Raw genomic sequence first — 15284 nt, 5'->3', positions numbered from 1 at the left:
TATTTTCTGTTCTCTCTCAAAACGTGACCTCTTTATCAACCCTAACTCAACCTCAGCCACTTCACACTCAGCCAAGAAAAATTATGGGATTGGATTCTAACATTTGATCTTTTTTTTCACATAAGAAGGGAGTCCCAAAATCCAACAAATCTCTCTCTCTCTCTCTCTCACGACGATGTGGATGTAATCGACAATTTGACGATTAAACAACAAGTTTTAAACTTCTAGCTCAGTAATGCCTTGATCATCATACTATAATCATTCTCATCACTGTGAACATTTTCAAATTTCAACAACTCGGTATCCAAAATATCATGTATCCAATGATATCTCACATCAATATGTTTGGATCGAGAATAAAATAGAATTTTTATCAAAATGTATAATACTTTGACTATCACAAAAAAATAATAATAAAGTAATAGCTCCACTAAAAGAATGTATCTTCAAAGAACCAAAAATATCAAAGTATACGAATTTTAAAAAGTCTAATTTTCTTAAAGGTTGATGCCTCTTAAAGAATAATCTTCTTTGTTTGCTAGCCATGCAACGAGAACATATCTCAAACTCTGCATTCTTCAAATAGGAAAGAACATTCTTTCCAACTAAACAATTAAGCCCTTTTTTTACTAATATGACAAAGTCTTTTGTTCTATAAGTTACAAATTTTTTTACTTTCAACCGTATTCACACTACCTTTTGTAATCATGGCATGCGCCACATATAAATTTAAAGTACCTTTTTCTCGAGCCACCACCAGTTGTCTTTAATGAGCTTCTATTATCCAAAGCTATTTACAAAGTTTTCATTATCAAATATTTTAACTGAAACCAAATTCAAGCGAACATCTAGAGCACGTCTAACATCTTTGAGTAGCAACTTCATTCCCATATTAGTCTTAAGACAAACATTTTTTACACCAATTACCTTGACCAAGCATCATTATCCATCTTAAGAACTCTAAAATTGCCTAGATTATAAGAAGTGAATAGCTCCTTCTTCGATGTTACATATACTGAGGCACCACTATCAACTGTCCAACTAAATTCATCATAAAAAATAAGATTGACCTTGTACTTATAATCAATAATATCAACAATGAGAAGATCATCTGAAATAGAATATACAAGATCCTTACCATCATCTTCCTTATTTTCTTGCTTATCTTTGTTCTTCAATTTTCAATATATATATTTAGACGTGACCCATTTTATGACAATAATGACATTCAATATTTTTGTATCTTTATTTGGATTTATTCCTATTTTTATTTCTATCCTTTTGATCTTCACTGTGATTTCTCTTATATTTTCAGTGACTAATATTTCAGATTGTGATGAAAAACGTTGCATCTTTCTTTTATCTCTTAGTTTAAAATGCCACATTTGACAAATTGCATGGTCACTTTACCATTCAGAGTAAAATTAGTAAGAGATATACGAAATATCTCTAAAAAATTTGGTAGAGTATTTACTATCCACAATCCTTAGACTTCATCTTCAAACTTGATTCTTATGCTTGACAATTGATCAAGAATCTCTTAAAATTCATTTAAGTAATATACTACTAGTGACCTTTTCTTGTATCCTAAATTCGTCAATATATTCAACAAGTACAATTTATTATTATCGAACTAAGAAGTATACAAGGATTTAATTTGATTTTACAAATCCCTAGCATGAGTCTCATTAGTAATATGATTATAAACATTATTATCCATCTATTATCAAACAAAACTACAAAAATGGTTGAAATTTAAACTCTCATTCTTCATCTGATTTAGATTATGGTTTCTGTGTAATAAATACGAATAAATTTTTACAAATAACAAATCTTTCATTTTTTTCTTCCATGGATGGTAATTAATACCATTTAATATTTTTATTCTAGTAGAATTATTTGCCTTCATCTTCTAAGTTATAACTAAATGCACAAAATTGAGCTCCCGTATCAAATGATAGGAGTAAAATATACAATTTTTTACTTACAAGAATTAGAGAAACAATAACATTCACTTACAAATAAGTGACAGCAGCAATAACATATCAATAACAGCAGAAAAATGTATTAAAAAATTAGAAATAGAGAGAAGGACATACAAAAATTCTTAACATGAAAAATTTTTTTAATGTGAGAAATAAAAACCACGAGTCACCATAATTAAAAAAATAGTTTCATTACGATCAAAATATAGTACAAAAAAGTCACAAATTATTACAAAAAATGTGTATAAACAACTCAGGCATCAAAACTTACAAAATAAAAACCAAAAAAATGAAAATACGACAAATTAGAGCTGCTACGTGACCAATATCTCCAACCATGAAATTCGTATTGAAGATTGGAATAGTGAAAAAAAAGAACCAAGTATCTAGAACACGTTGTCCAAATTTCAACTCAATCCAATGATTAACGAATCTGCAGTGACTAATTTATAATAATAATTTTGTATATGTGCAAAAGTGGTTTTTTCTCTTCTCTTTTTGTAGTGTTTTTTGTTCTCTCTTAAAATATGATTCTTCTCTATCAATCATAATTTAATTTCGGCTATTTCATTCTCAGACAAAAAAGTAATAAATACCAATATTTAAATTTTTTTTTTTTATTTAAGAAGGGAGTCCAAAATGAAAATCTAATAAAAAGATGATTATACACACGCTATTAGACAAGTGAGATGTGATTTTTATTTTTACACCTAATATACGCTTCGGATTAGTTTAAAAGAAAGTAATTAAAAACAATTCTTTTTTTTTTCAAAGTAAAAATAATTCATCTTTATTAAATTAAAAAATTATAATGATATACGATAAAATAAGAAAACGATTCAATAGAATGTGGTTATTGAGACGTTAACAACTTAACATTACATTATTTACTTTATCCAAAGTTAATCAATATGAGTTAGTCATTTACAACTCATTCGAAATACTATCAATGCATGATGGTTGATGAAGGGAGCATTGCCCTGAAATGCTAAAGGGATGTGTGATGTATGATGTAACATTTTTTTTTTTTGGGGCCTTTCGCAGCATCTTTAACGGTAGTCATGTGCATTGTTTCCTCTAGCCTTTTGCTTTATTTTGTTTTTGCATAAGGCATATTATGAGCTGAAGGATTGGTACCTTCCATGGTATTTGGTTCCATTTTTGGAAGGCCTATGTGACCCATACACGCCAACATGTTTTGTCCATAGCAAATACAGTTTTGCTTTTTTGGCTTCCCCTTGCTCCATTAGGATTATCCCATTATGATTCAGAGGTTCACAAATTAATTTTGTTACAAAAACAAAAGTGGTGTAATGCAAAGATATTGAATAATGAAATTACTATATTATTAAATTAAAATTAATTTTTAATTATTATATTATCTCTATTTTTATTTGAAATTACCAATCTATTTTTATTCTTTTTTTTTTAAATTAAAACTCTAACCCTAATCCTAATACAACTCACACTCACACTCCCTGCACCTCATAAACCTAGCTGCTGCCATGTTCCAAAAAGAACGAAAGGAAGAAAGGGAAGAGGGAAGAGAGAGCATTGAGAGCAGAGGAAAGAGAGAGGGAGGAGCCGCGCTGCTGCTGCCGTCCAACCCGCCTCGCCACAGTTGCCGTTCATGCACCGTCGTCGTCGTGGGAGGAAGCCCGTCTCGCTGTCGTCTCTAAACTACACGCCACCGTTGCTGACAATGGGAGAGAGAGAGAGAGAGAGAGAGAGAGAGAGAGAGAGAGAGAGAGAGAGAGAGAGAGAGAGAGAGAGAGAGAGAGAGAGAGAGAGAGAGAGAGAAGCCATTGTCATGCGTTGTTGATGCCGGTTTCATCGTGCCATCTTGCCGTTCGGGACCACTACCCCCACCGCTTTGGTTGTCGAAGTCAACCGTTAGAGTTGCGGCTATTCAGTTCTTAGTTCTTTTTTGGTACATTAAGTTGTTTTCCTCCGAAAACTCCTCTTTGTCACTATTTTGTTATATATTACTGAGGATTTCACGATGTTAATGTCTTAGAGTTAAGTTACCGTGGTTGCATGCTGCGTTCGTTGCTGTTGCAGCATTACAGCGGGGTTTCTGTGGACGTTATGGTTGCCGCTGGTGTGAACAAGATGAAACAGAATTTGTCGCGTAGTTGAGTCACGATTGAGATAAGGGTATTTTCTTAAATTCATTTTACTTTAAAAAATTGTTACAAGTCGATATTAATATGAATTTTTTTTATGATTACGTGAGTCTTATGGATTGAACTGAACTATTTTGGATGGATGTAAATATTTATCTGATTGATTTATTGAATTATTGAGAAGACTAATTATTCTGATTTGTTGATTTAGTTTGTTGAGTTGGTCGTTGTTGGACTGGTTTCTTGAAATTTGTTTCTGAATTATGATAGAATGATTTGAGATATTGGAATTGGTTTTGTTTGATTTATCGGATATAATTTTGAGAATTGAAAATGACTTGAGATATTGGGATTTGTTTGATTTTGGAAATAATTTGAAAAGAGTTTAAGAAATGGTTTGGTTGGGACCCGATAAGGGTGGCAAAGTCCAAGTTTTAGGGGAAGTGTTGCTGAAATTTTTATGAAAATTTTGGAAGTTTTATTTTGGTTGATTTGATTGAAGAATTGTTTTATTTGATTGTGATTTAACTAAAGAAAAGAGTTATGATTTAAAAATTTTAATGAATTTAAAGGAAAATGAGTTTGGTTTGATTGATTTTAATCAAAAGAGATATGTTTTGAGTACTTTTAAAGATTTTAGAGCAATTAAAATAATGAATTTGAGGATAAATTCTTTTGGAGTTTTTAATTAGGATTTTCAATTTTAACTGGTATGGCTAAGCTTGAAATAGTTTGAAGTTAGTTTATAATTTAACTCATTTAATTTTGAGACGATGGTTGGAGACTATGAAAATACTTTAAATTGAGATTTTGATTATTGAAAAAGTTTTATAAGTTGGTTTAAAAAGATGAGATTGGTTGTCGCTCCTCTAAAATTTAGAGGCCTTGTCGAGGGATTTAACTAATAATTTTTTTTTGTCTTTTGAAAAATATTTGAAATTGAAATGGTTTAAGGTAGTTTGGGAAGTTTCGATTAAGTGAGAATTGAGTTTTGAAAGAAGAATTGATTATTAAAGTTGATTTGAGACTTTTGGATTTTGGTGAAACTGAGTTTTATGAAAGAGGAAATGGATATAACTTATTTTTAAAAGAGATTTTGATATTTCAGTTTTGGGGTAGACGTAAGGATTGCGGTTTTATTCCGCTTGCTCCAAATCGGAATTTGAGCTTCTTAAGTAGATGCAAAGATTGTGGTTTTGTCCCGCTTGCTCCAAGTTGGTATTTGTTGACCCTCCATCGCAAGATGTGACTGGACACTTAGATTTTTCCGGATGAATCCCCTAATGTTATTGATAAATGAATATGTGTATGAGTTTTGGGGATGCGTGCACGGAAGGATTGTCCAAGATTTGCTACCAGACATATCGGGTTTGGCTGTATAACCGACGGATGAGCTCATTGGCCATAGGGCAGGCATGCATTATGACATTATTTGGATGTACATATTGTATTTGGTTTGTCTATGTGAATATTTCTGTTTAACTGCTAATTGTCATACTTGTTGTAATTGCTCTTAATTGTGTTTGAACTTTATTACTTGTGATTGTGACTGGTTGGTTCGGAGCGTGGTGTTTTGAGTGGTGATTTGATTTTGTGCTGGGTCGGAGATCGTGATTTGATTATGTTTGGACTGAAGGCCGTGATTGGATGAATTGGTGGTAAATTTGGTCCTTTGGTTTGTAGTGAAACCCTTTGATATTATGTCTGATTAGTTTTTATAAATTTAAAATATAAATTTGAAGTTTTTCGGATAATTAATCGTTGGTTTTTAAAAGGATTTCTAAGACGAGCGATGATCGATAACTGCGTTTGAAAAGCAGTTTTCTTTTAAATATCTTTTTATGACAATTCTTAAATCTTATACTGAGAACCTGCGAGGACGATGTTTTTATCCCTTACAGATTTTTCTTTTTAGGATTGACGAAGAGTTTAAGAAGTTCCTTCTTCTCATCTGCTTGTGTTGTATATACTATATAATTTTTTCTCGCCTTTATTCTTATATTTTTTTAAGAGAGATACGAGTCATGATATGTAATGGTTGTAAGTTATTTGTAATTTTGTATAAAAGACTCTTATTATTATGTATATAAATATATGTATGAAGTGTTGTGATTGATTTGTATGTATCTATGTACGTTATTAAGAAAAAGTATTTTCAGTTTTTCGAAGAAAAGTTTATACAGTTTCGAGTTAAAGGCGCCTATCTTATTATTAAATTTATGAGAATCGTCATAATATTCATCCTATTAGAATGACACAGCCAAAAGCGTGACATTCTGGTAGTAAGGGTGTTATAACATTCTCTTCCTCTTTTTTCTATTCTATTTTTTTGTTAATTGTTTTATTGTTGGGGTCTGTTAGACGATATTTAAATTTAAAATTTAAAAAAATACTACTAAATAAATTAAACGTAAATCAAATCGTCTAACAGACTCTAACAACAAAACAAATTAAACATAAATCTAATAAATTTGAGAATAAATATTAAATGTGTCTGAACTTGAAAAACACTAGTGGGTCTCTTACTGCTCTGATTTAGCATCCAATAGATTTTAAGAGGGTAGTCGTTTCAGCACCACTGTTTTTGAGATGAATTCTTAGTTTCTATGATCTCCATGACCGATATAGTATAATTCTTTTAGTATTCAGATATTTAAATGCGATAAAATTATCATTCTATTCCTTAACTTTAAAATACTAAAAATACTCTCTTAAACACATATCATTTAAGATCGATTCTAAATTTAATTAAACTCGATCCATTAACACTCTTAATATGTAATATAATCTCAACATTATAATGTACTCACACATTTGTAATATCTTCCATTGTTTCTAAAAAACTTAATTTCACTCTTGAATTTTTTTCCACCGCTAATGCTTAATAAAAGCTCACAATGGTGCAAAATAAATGGAGAACAATATTTATAGATAATCGTCTCGGACTTTAAAATTTCGAATAATCAAAATGCGGCTGATTTTTTTCCTTATGGAAAACATATGGGTGTAGTGCTTTGAAATGGACTAATGAACAAAAAATCCACTGCTATGGTGTCAGCAACAAACGCAACTTACGTTTTACTTTCTTTTTTATTTTTTAATTTTTTTTTGTTCAGCATATTGAATAAAACGCAAAGTGCATTTTGATTGTTGAAAGGTTTTAAATTTTTTTATTTTAGTGAAGCCCAAACGCAACCTGCGTTTAGTGATGAGCATGTTTCATTTTTTTTTTTGAGATACCAAAATGCATGATGCGTTTTACTTTTTGCGCCAGCTTTATTTTTGGAAGATCCAAAACGCAAGTTGCGTTTTGAAAATGTCAGAAATTTTTTTGGAAAACGTAAAACGCAGGTTGCGTTTTGTTTAAAAAATATATTTTATTCGAGAGGCCTGCCTATAAATATGAAGCAACACTCGTTCAAAATGTCTTATTCCACTTCTACTCCTCCTATTCTTCTTTGTTACACATATCTGATAGTTCAAAATTTTGTTTGGCAGTTAGGTGTGTCAAAAAAGTCGGATTAGGTGAGGTTGAAGTTATGGAAAATACTGCAAATTTGCGAGTGTATTATAACGGTGAGGTTATACCAAACACACATGAAGGAGTGACTTTTGTTTATAAATGTCCGTTGTCATTTGCTATTTCATGTACGATGAGTTTTGTCGAGTTACGAAATGGGCTTTGTAGTAACATTCAAAGCCACATTTTGAAAAGGGTGAGCAACCTTTTATACCGAAATCCTGTGCAAGTATTTGGTGGGCTGATACAGTTTCAAATAATGCCTATCACTGACGATGCCAGTATGCAGCAGATGTTGTGTATTTATCAACAAACCCGATTTCACGTGCCGATGATAGAGCTGTATGTTGAGTTTGAACAACAGTTAGGGTTGGGCGCGGTCGGCGAGGAGGTCAATGTTGGTGAGCTCGGGGATATAGATTGGGAAGAAGATAATAATGACAGTGAAAAGGAGTTCGAAGCCAATGAAGTCGATAACGAAAATAATGACGGAGACTTGGCAGGCAATCCGACAGTACAAAATGAAGCGGATGCGATTGTAAGCCAACACCCATTTGGTGTTCCATCTTTTATGCGGACTCTAGATCTCGAAGCCATGCATGCCCCGGAATTTCCTGAGTATGCGAATACGGGTATGTTATGATTATTAACTCTAGTTTCCTATAGTGTTTATTTTATTTGCCTTGTCTGAATGATGGTGGTGCGCATGTCGTAGGTGAAGGCAACACTGTGGCGGAAGATGGCGAGTTTAGTGTCGGAATGAAATTTGGTTCGAGAGAGTCGGTAATATCTGCAATCAAAAGCTACACTATCTCTAGAGGAGTTGATTACACTGTGTATGAGTCTGAGCCGCAGACATTCTATGCGAAATGCAAGGGGTATGGTGCAGGGTGCGATTGGCTTATTCGAGCTAGCTTGATTAGAAAGAAAGCATGTTGGGAGATCAGGAGATACAATGGCAAGCACACGTGCACCATGGGCACGATTTTACAAGATCATGCAAAGTTGGACTCGGACACATGCCATTAGGCCGTTGGTCGAAGCAGACCCCTTGATAAATGTGAAGTCTGTTATTGCAGAAGTTCAATCCAGGTTCAACTACACTATGAGTTACTGCAAGGCTTGGTTGCCAAAGCAGAAAGCTGTCGCAAAGGTTTTCGGTGATTGGGAAGTTTCTTACCAAACTCTGCCAATATGGTTGAAAGCAATGATTGTGAAGATGCCGAGGTCTCGTGTTCAAATAAAAACGCTCCCCGTTTACTGTGAGAGTGAGGAGGTTCAAGGTGTAGGAGTTCTGCACCACATTTTTTGGAGTTTCTATCCGTGTATTGTAGCATTCAGACACTGTAAGCCACTGGTGCAGGTTGATCGCATACACCTGTAGGAAAATATAAAGGTGCACTTCTGGTTACGGTTGCACAAGTTGGGAACCAAAACATTGTGCCTATTGCATTTGCGATAGTCGAGGGCGAGACGGTAGACGCATGGGAGTTTTTCCTAACCAATTTGCGGAGATATGTTGTTGCCGTCGATGGTGTGGGTATTATTTCTGACCGCCATACCTCCAGCGACGCTACAATAGCTCGCAGTAACGATGCATGGTCACCACCAAGAGCGTGGCATATGTACTGCATCAGGCACATTGGGTCCAACTTCTTAAGGAGGTTCAAGGCTCCGTATTTGCATAAACTCGTGGTGAACACATGTATTTCATTTCGTTATTATGGTTCTATTCATAGTATTGTGACATCTGCTTACGATTAAATGAATTATTGATCAGGCTATTCTAGGATGGAACAGGAGTGATGTGTTTGGAAAACTCCAAATTAATTTGATGATGATCAGACATTATTAAAATAATTAATTACAAAATTATTAATTTGAATTTCAATTCATATTTGTTAATTAATAATTTTGTTGCTTGCAGATTTTGTAATTGGGTATAAAGAAAAATGACAAGCCCAATGTGAAGCTAAAATTCAGCCTTTGGTATAAAATGTTGGAAAATATATGTGGCTGAATTAGTGATATGATAATTGGGCCAGATTTTGTTGAACAAGCCCAAATTAATATTTACTTCAAGACCATCAATGCTTGGTCCGAAAAATTGAAAAAAGGAAGAAAGCTATATTGCATGCTTTCCCACGGTTACCCACTTTCACCTTTGAATAGATTTCAAATTCAATTAACTTGCATTAAGTGCATTGGAAACAGGAAAGAGAAAGTGGAAATTGATTTGATGGCCTTTGATGTTTTACACGTTACTAGGCATGGGGTTTTGTAAACTTAACTCATTTTAATTTCCTTTCTTAATACCTTTGAAATTTTTTCTGCATTTTCTCTCTTCTCTATTCGGTTGTCACTTCACAGGAAAGATGGAAGCAAAAACAAGCTATCAGAAGAAAGAAGAAGAAGCTAGGTACAATCAAGAAGCCATTATGATAATGGCATTAGCAAAAGGAAGATCCACAGTAGGGTGTGGCTGAGATCTTTGCCACTTATGGTAAGAAGTGGTGAAGAATTCTCAAGCTCTCCATACCCAAAACTGGAAGAGATACAACTCGGTCAGAGAAAAAGATCCCAGTGGCATGGCTCGTCCCTACTTTTGATCAACCATCACAGAAGGTAGCTACTGTAGCTACGTGAAGGAAGAGGCAGAAGATAGAGCAGATGGAGCTGTCAAGCATCAAGGACTCATCAAGGGCCAGGAATTCTTCTTGGGGAGCAAGTCAAGATAGAAGGCCCGGATTGATGAATCTTGGTGAGAAGGGATGAGAGTGAGGTAATTGCATGTTGGATTTTGCATTCGGTTTCCTCTTCTTTCTCTGGCCGAACTAGTCTTAATATTGAAGAAGAAGAAGATTAGCTCGGTTCAACCGTTTCAACCTTGGAGGCTTCCCCTTCTATAATAAGGGTGAACAGCCAATGCTTGAGACAAGGAGAAAAGAGTGAAAGCACAGAGTTCTCATAGCTACCCAAGCTAATAGAAGTTCTTCTCCTTCAATGTTTTTCATGTTGTATTTTTCTGTTTAGTTTTGTCTGTCTTGAGTCTCATAAAAAAAGGCAAACTGTGAGGTTTGTAAGAAAAAGCCATAGAGCGGAAAAAGGCAGAGTATACAAAATTAAAAGAAAAAGTCATAGATGTCCTAGAGGTCCTTTGTACATCTGTGTTGTGTTTCATGATTCTGTGGGAATCCCCTTGCAAGTTGGGTTAGCACTTAGCAGTTGAAAGCTTGGTAGGAGACCAAATCAAGTTCAGGATTGGAGATAGATTCTGGACTTGTCCCGGATAGGAAGGGTAGTTCCTGGGGAGAATTGGTGTCTGTAATCTATTTGATTATAGTAAAATTCCGTCATTGTTGTGATGGAGACTGGATGTAGGCTGCACTGCACTTAGCAGCTGAACCAGGATACTTTTGGGTGTGATTCTCTCTCTCTCTCTTCTACTCAAATTTTGATTCTGTTCATATGAGACAAAATTGAAAAATATCTCCTCGTTGGTTACGAGACAAAAAGAAAAAGTCTCTTGACTAGTGACGAGACAAAAAGCAGAAATATCTCCTTAAGTGTTTTAAAAGGGCAGCAAGATTTACTCAGCAAAAGGGGCTAAGATTCAACCCTCCTTCTCCTAGCCACTGATAACCATCAAGGAGTACAACAAAAACTACCAGAGGCTTAAAGAGCGGGGTGAGGCATATACTCAATAGTGCGATGACATCGGTGTTGAGAGATAGGTGTTGGCATTTGATCGGGGTCATCGTTGGGGACATATGATGACAAACTTGGTAAAGTGCATAAATTCTGTTCTGATGAGTGCACGAAACCTTCCTATGATTGCCATTGTTAGGTCTACTTTCTATTGGCTGAATGAATTGTTTACTCGGAAGAGCGCCGAGGCTCATGAGCATGTCCGCAACGGATTCACGTATTCAGAATTTGCAACAAAGAGAGTTGAAGAAAGCTTTCGACGTGCAGGAAACATTGTGGTCAACCAGTTCGACAGGCAGAACGAGATGTTTGAGGTTCGCGAAATGTAAGATAGTTCTGTTTACACTGTTAACCTTGTGCAACGACACTGCAACTGTGGCCATTTCCAGGTTGAGCGAATCCCATGTCGCCACGTGCTTGCATGTTACGCCAACCAGCGTCTTGATTGGCAAGTATACGTGCACGGCGTGTACAAGATGTCTAAAATTTACAAGGTGTACAGAGGCGAGTTTGTTCCGATGGGTGACCCATCTACGTGGGATAGATATGAAGGAGCAAAGATGATCGCCAATTGGACATTGACGCGCGCGACAAAAGGAAGACCGAAGTCAACCCGCTACTTGAATGAGATGGATTCGCGGGATATGCGTGGTCCTTGCCGGTGCATTATATGTGGACGCGAGGGACATAGCCGCAGCCAATGTCCTCAGCGCGCAGGTCCAAGCTCCGCTGGAGGTCATTAGTGGTTAAGCTTTTCAATGTAACTTTGTTATGATGTACTTCACAGTTATGTGTTACTTTTTATATAACCTCGTTATGTAACTTTTTAATAAATAAACATTTCATTCCAAAAGTGCAACATGATAATCTCAAACAGAGTTATACGAGAACAAAGCTAAATATGTAATGATACTGAAAAGAATCATCTAAATATAAGATACGACACTGAATACAACTCTGAATACAACACTGAATACAAGATCAACTGCAACAGACTACTTCCTCGGTGCCTTCTTCGAATACAAAGATGGGGTGTATTTATCCGGAGGCGCAGTCTGTGTCCATAAGTTATACGGATGACCTTTAGACACACCGGCATCCAGCCCACTGCCAACGTCAGGACCACCGAAATCTGTCATGCTCACACCACCAGTGTCATACAAACCAGAACCACTCATCTCCGGAGCACTCGTTCTACCAAGATCATACCAGTGCTGCAAGTCGTATCCCAAATCTCCCTCTTCCTGCTGCGGGTACTCATTCAAATCAAACAACTGGGAGTGTGGTGTTACGGAAGGACCGTGCGGATCTACATGACTCGTTGATTGATCAAAGTCGAAGTCACTGGCATGACCTGAAGTGGCGCGACAACCACCAGACTGCTGAGATCTAGCAGGCCCTTCCTGCGGTGGCGTCATAAATAGATAATCTGTATCTCTCAGGACCCGAGAGAAGATGATGGTGTCAGATGCACCCAACAGACTAAAGTGATCCTCGGCTGGAATTACCAGCTGTAGTATGTAGGGCTCAGGTGCCTGAGTTGGCTGTGGTTCCGGTATATATGGTGCCTGCTGCTGATATGCCGGCCACCAAGATAGTCAGAATCGCGTGTAAACTCGTGGAAACGCACAATTATATGCTTATACTCCATCTTCCCGTTGCGCTTCTGCTTCTCGTCCAGAACCAGGCTACTCCGTGTGAAATCACCATTGAAAATCGTAGAGTTGCCGAAATCGTCGCTTCTGCCGCGTGGTTGCGTTTCAGGTTGAAGAAGTTCTTTTTCTTGGCCCTGAGCTCCCAATTGCAGCCCAACCCAACCCATTGGCCCAATCTAAATAGAAGACCATGGAAGAGGAGCCCTAGTAGAGTAACAGTCTCCAATCACTTAATGTCCCACACTTTTACAGTTTATCTCCAATTCTCTATGGCCAAAATTTCAAATTTTCACCTCTCTCAAGGCTCAATCTCTGACTCTATTTCTCTTTCCCTCTGAAATTTGAATTTTGTGCGATCGAAAACCCCAATTCGGAGCATCGCCGACTCGCCGTGAGGTTTGTCGCTGGTGTTATCGACTCGAACTGGTAGTGGTTGGACTGTGTGAGGCCGTGAACGTCGCAAACTCTGGCTCTGCCTCTCTGTCTCTGGCTTTGGAATCTAGATCACTGGTCGCTGCTCTTCCCCTCCCCCTTCTTCCCTTTCCTCCCCCCTCTCCCCGTTTCTTTTTGCATAACCCTCCCCCTTCTTTCTCTCTCCCGATCCAACAATATTCCAAATTCAAGACAAATTCAGTAACAACAATATTTCACAAAAAAATCAGAAATTCTACAAAAAAATTCAGTTCACAGAAGAAGAAGAAGAAGCGGAAGCGGCGGACGGTGCGGGCGAGGAGGGTGGTGATGGTGTGCGATGCGGCAGGCAGTAGGACGGCAACACGGTGGTAGTGCGGTGCGGTGCGGCAGGCGGCAGGACAGCAGTACGGCAGGGCGGCGGTCCCCCTTTCTCTCCCCCCCTCCTCCCCCTCCTCCCCCCTCTTTTCTCACGCCCCCCTTCTCCCTCTCCTCACCCCCGCTTCTGTAATCCCTTTCTTTCTTTCTTTTTTTATTTATTTTATATTTATTTTATTTTATAATTTTTTTTATTGAAGGGTAATTTAGTTATAAAAAAATTTAAATTGGTAAAAAGGACGATTTTAAAACAAACTGAAACTTTGGGGACTATTTTGTAGCAAAAAAAAAGTTGGGGACGATTCTGATTTTCGGCCTCTACGTTGGGGACCAAAATTGAACTTAACCCTAATATTTATTTCTAAAAACATTGGTGAAGATATTTTTAATGGTAATTTTTATATTATTTATTATTAATATATTATATGATATCCTGCAAAAAGAAAATCTATCGGATACACCTACACTTTTGTTCAACCTAATTGATAAGATCTTCCTCTTCATCGTTGAAGTTCGAATATCTGATAATGCACGTTTTTCACCTTCTTATAAAGTTAAGAAGATGACTGATAATGTGGACTTCATAAATAAATTCAAAAAGGCTCGCCCTATTCAAATTGTGAGTACAGTTATAAGTGCACTTTCTATTAAAAATCAATTTATTTTTTGCTTCCTTGATTATTGGTAGCATCTAATTTATAAATAATAATTAATAACTAATTATAATTTTAGGATGTTGACTACACCGGTGGTTTACTTCCAACTTCAAAGGCTTCCTCAATCATTGAAGGGGAGGAAGTAGAAGGTGCTAAAGTATTTGTTCAAAAATTAAATTTTTTGTTTTCTCAAAGTTAGATTTTAATTTTATTCAAAAAATATTATTGAGATAAAATTAAAGGTGAAAAGAAAGTCTTTAATTTAACGTAGTATTTTGTACAGAATTTGTTGCTTGAATTCTCCAATGAAGTTGCGGACAATGGTGAATCCGAAGTGTTAGAAAATGCTATTACACCAGCCAAGCGACTATTCTCGGAGTCGAAAGATTCGGAGGCGGAAGAAGATACCCTCAACTTGAAAGAAGATCAAGATTGAGAATGAAAATTTAGAATTTGGATGCACATGTTTTGAAATCCCTTTTAGAGTCTATCTAATAGAATAATGCCAAACATATATTTGTTTTGGTAAAAACATTGTCTTTTCTTGAGTTGTTATCTTTCTTTTAGTTCTTTTCAATTTTTATGTGTGAAATTTAGAATTTTTTTAAATATAAATTGAAGTTATTTGGTTATTACTTATAATTTTATTTTCAATTTGATTCACATCGTTGATATTTTGTTAATTTTTAATTTAGTATTTATAACAAATTTTACAAATTAAAAAATTTATAACAATGTAAATTGACACATATTAAAAATTAATAATTAACTTAATTGTGTCAACAATAATTCATATGAGAAATTTATAACTTTATGATATTAAATACTAAATCAGAAATTAACAA

At 35.7% G+C, this 15284-nt stretch overlaps 1 protein-coding gene across 1 annotated transcript; it reads left to right on the top strand.

Annotated features, from left to right (window-relative positions):
* The first annotated feature begins 11404 nt into the window (after window positions 1-11404).
* LOC107621402 (uncharacterized) lies at window positions 11405-12082 on the top strand. Its single transcript, XM_016323423.2, has 2 exons — window positions 11405-11653; window positions 11729-12082. The coding sequence occupies exons 1-2, from the start codon at window positions 11405-11407 to the stop codon at window positions 12080-12082; spliced, it is 603 nt and encodes a 200-aa protein (XP_016178909.2).
* Window positions 12083-15284: the final 3202 nt, after the last annotated feature.

Source organism: Arachis ipaensis, chromosome B10 (assembly GCF_059453495.1).
Source record: "Arachis ipaensis isolate K30076 ecotype BB chromosome B10, ASM5945349v1, whole genome shotgun sequence".
Classification (NCBI taxonomy): Eukaryota; Viridiplantae; Streptophyta; class Magnoliopsida; order Fabales; family Fabaceae; genus Arachis; species Arachis ipaensis.
Note: the sequence above shows the minus strand (reverse complement) of the source record. Positions and strands in the feature narration are given on the sequence as shown.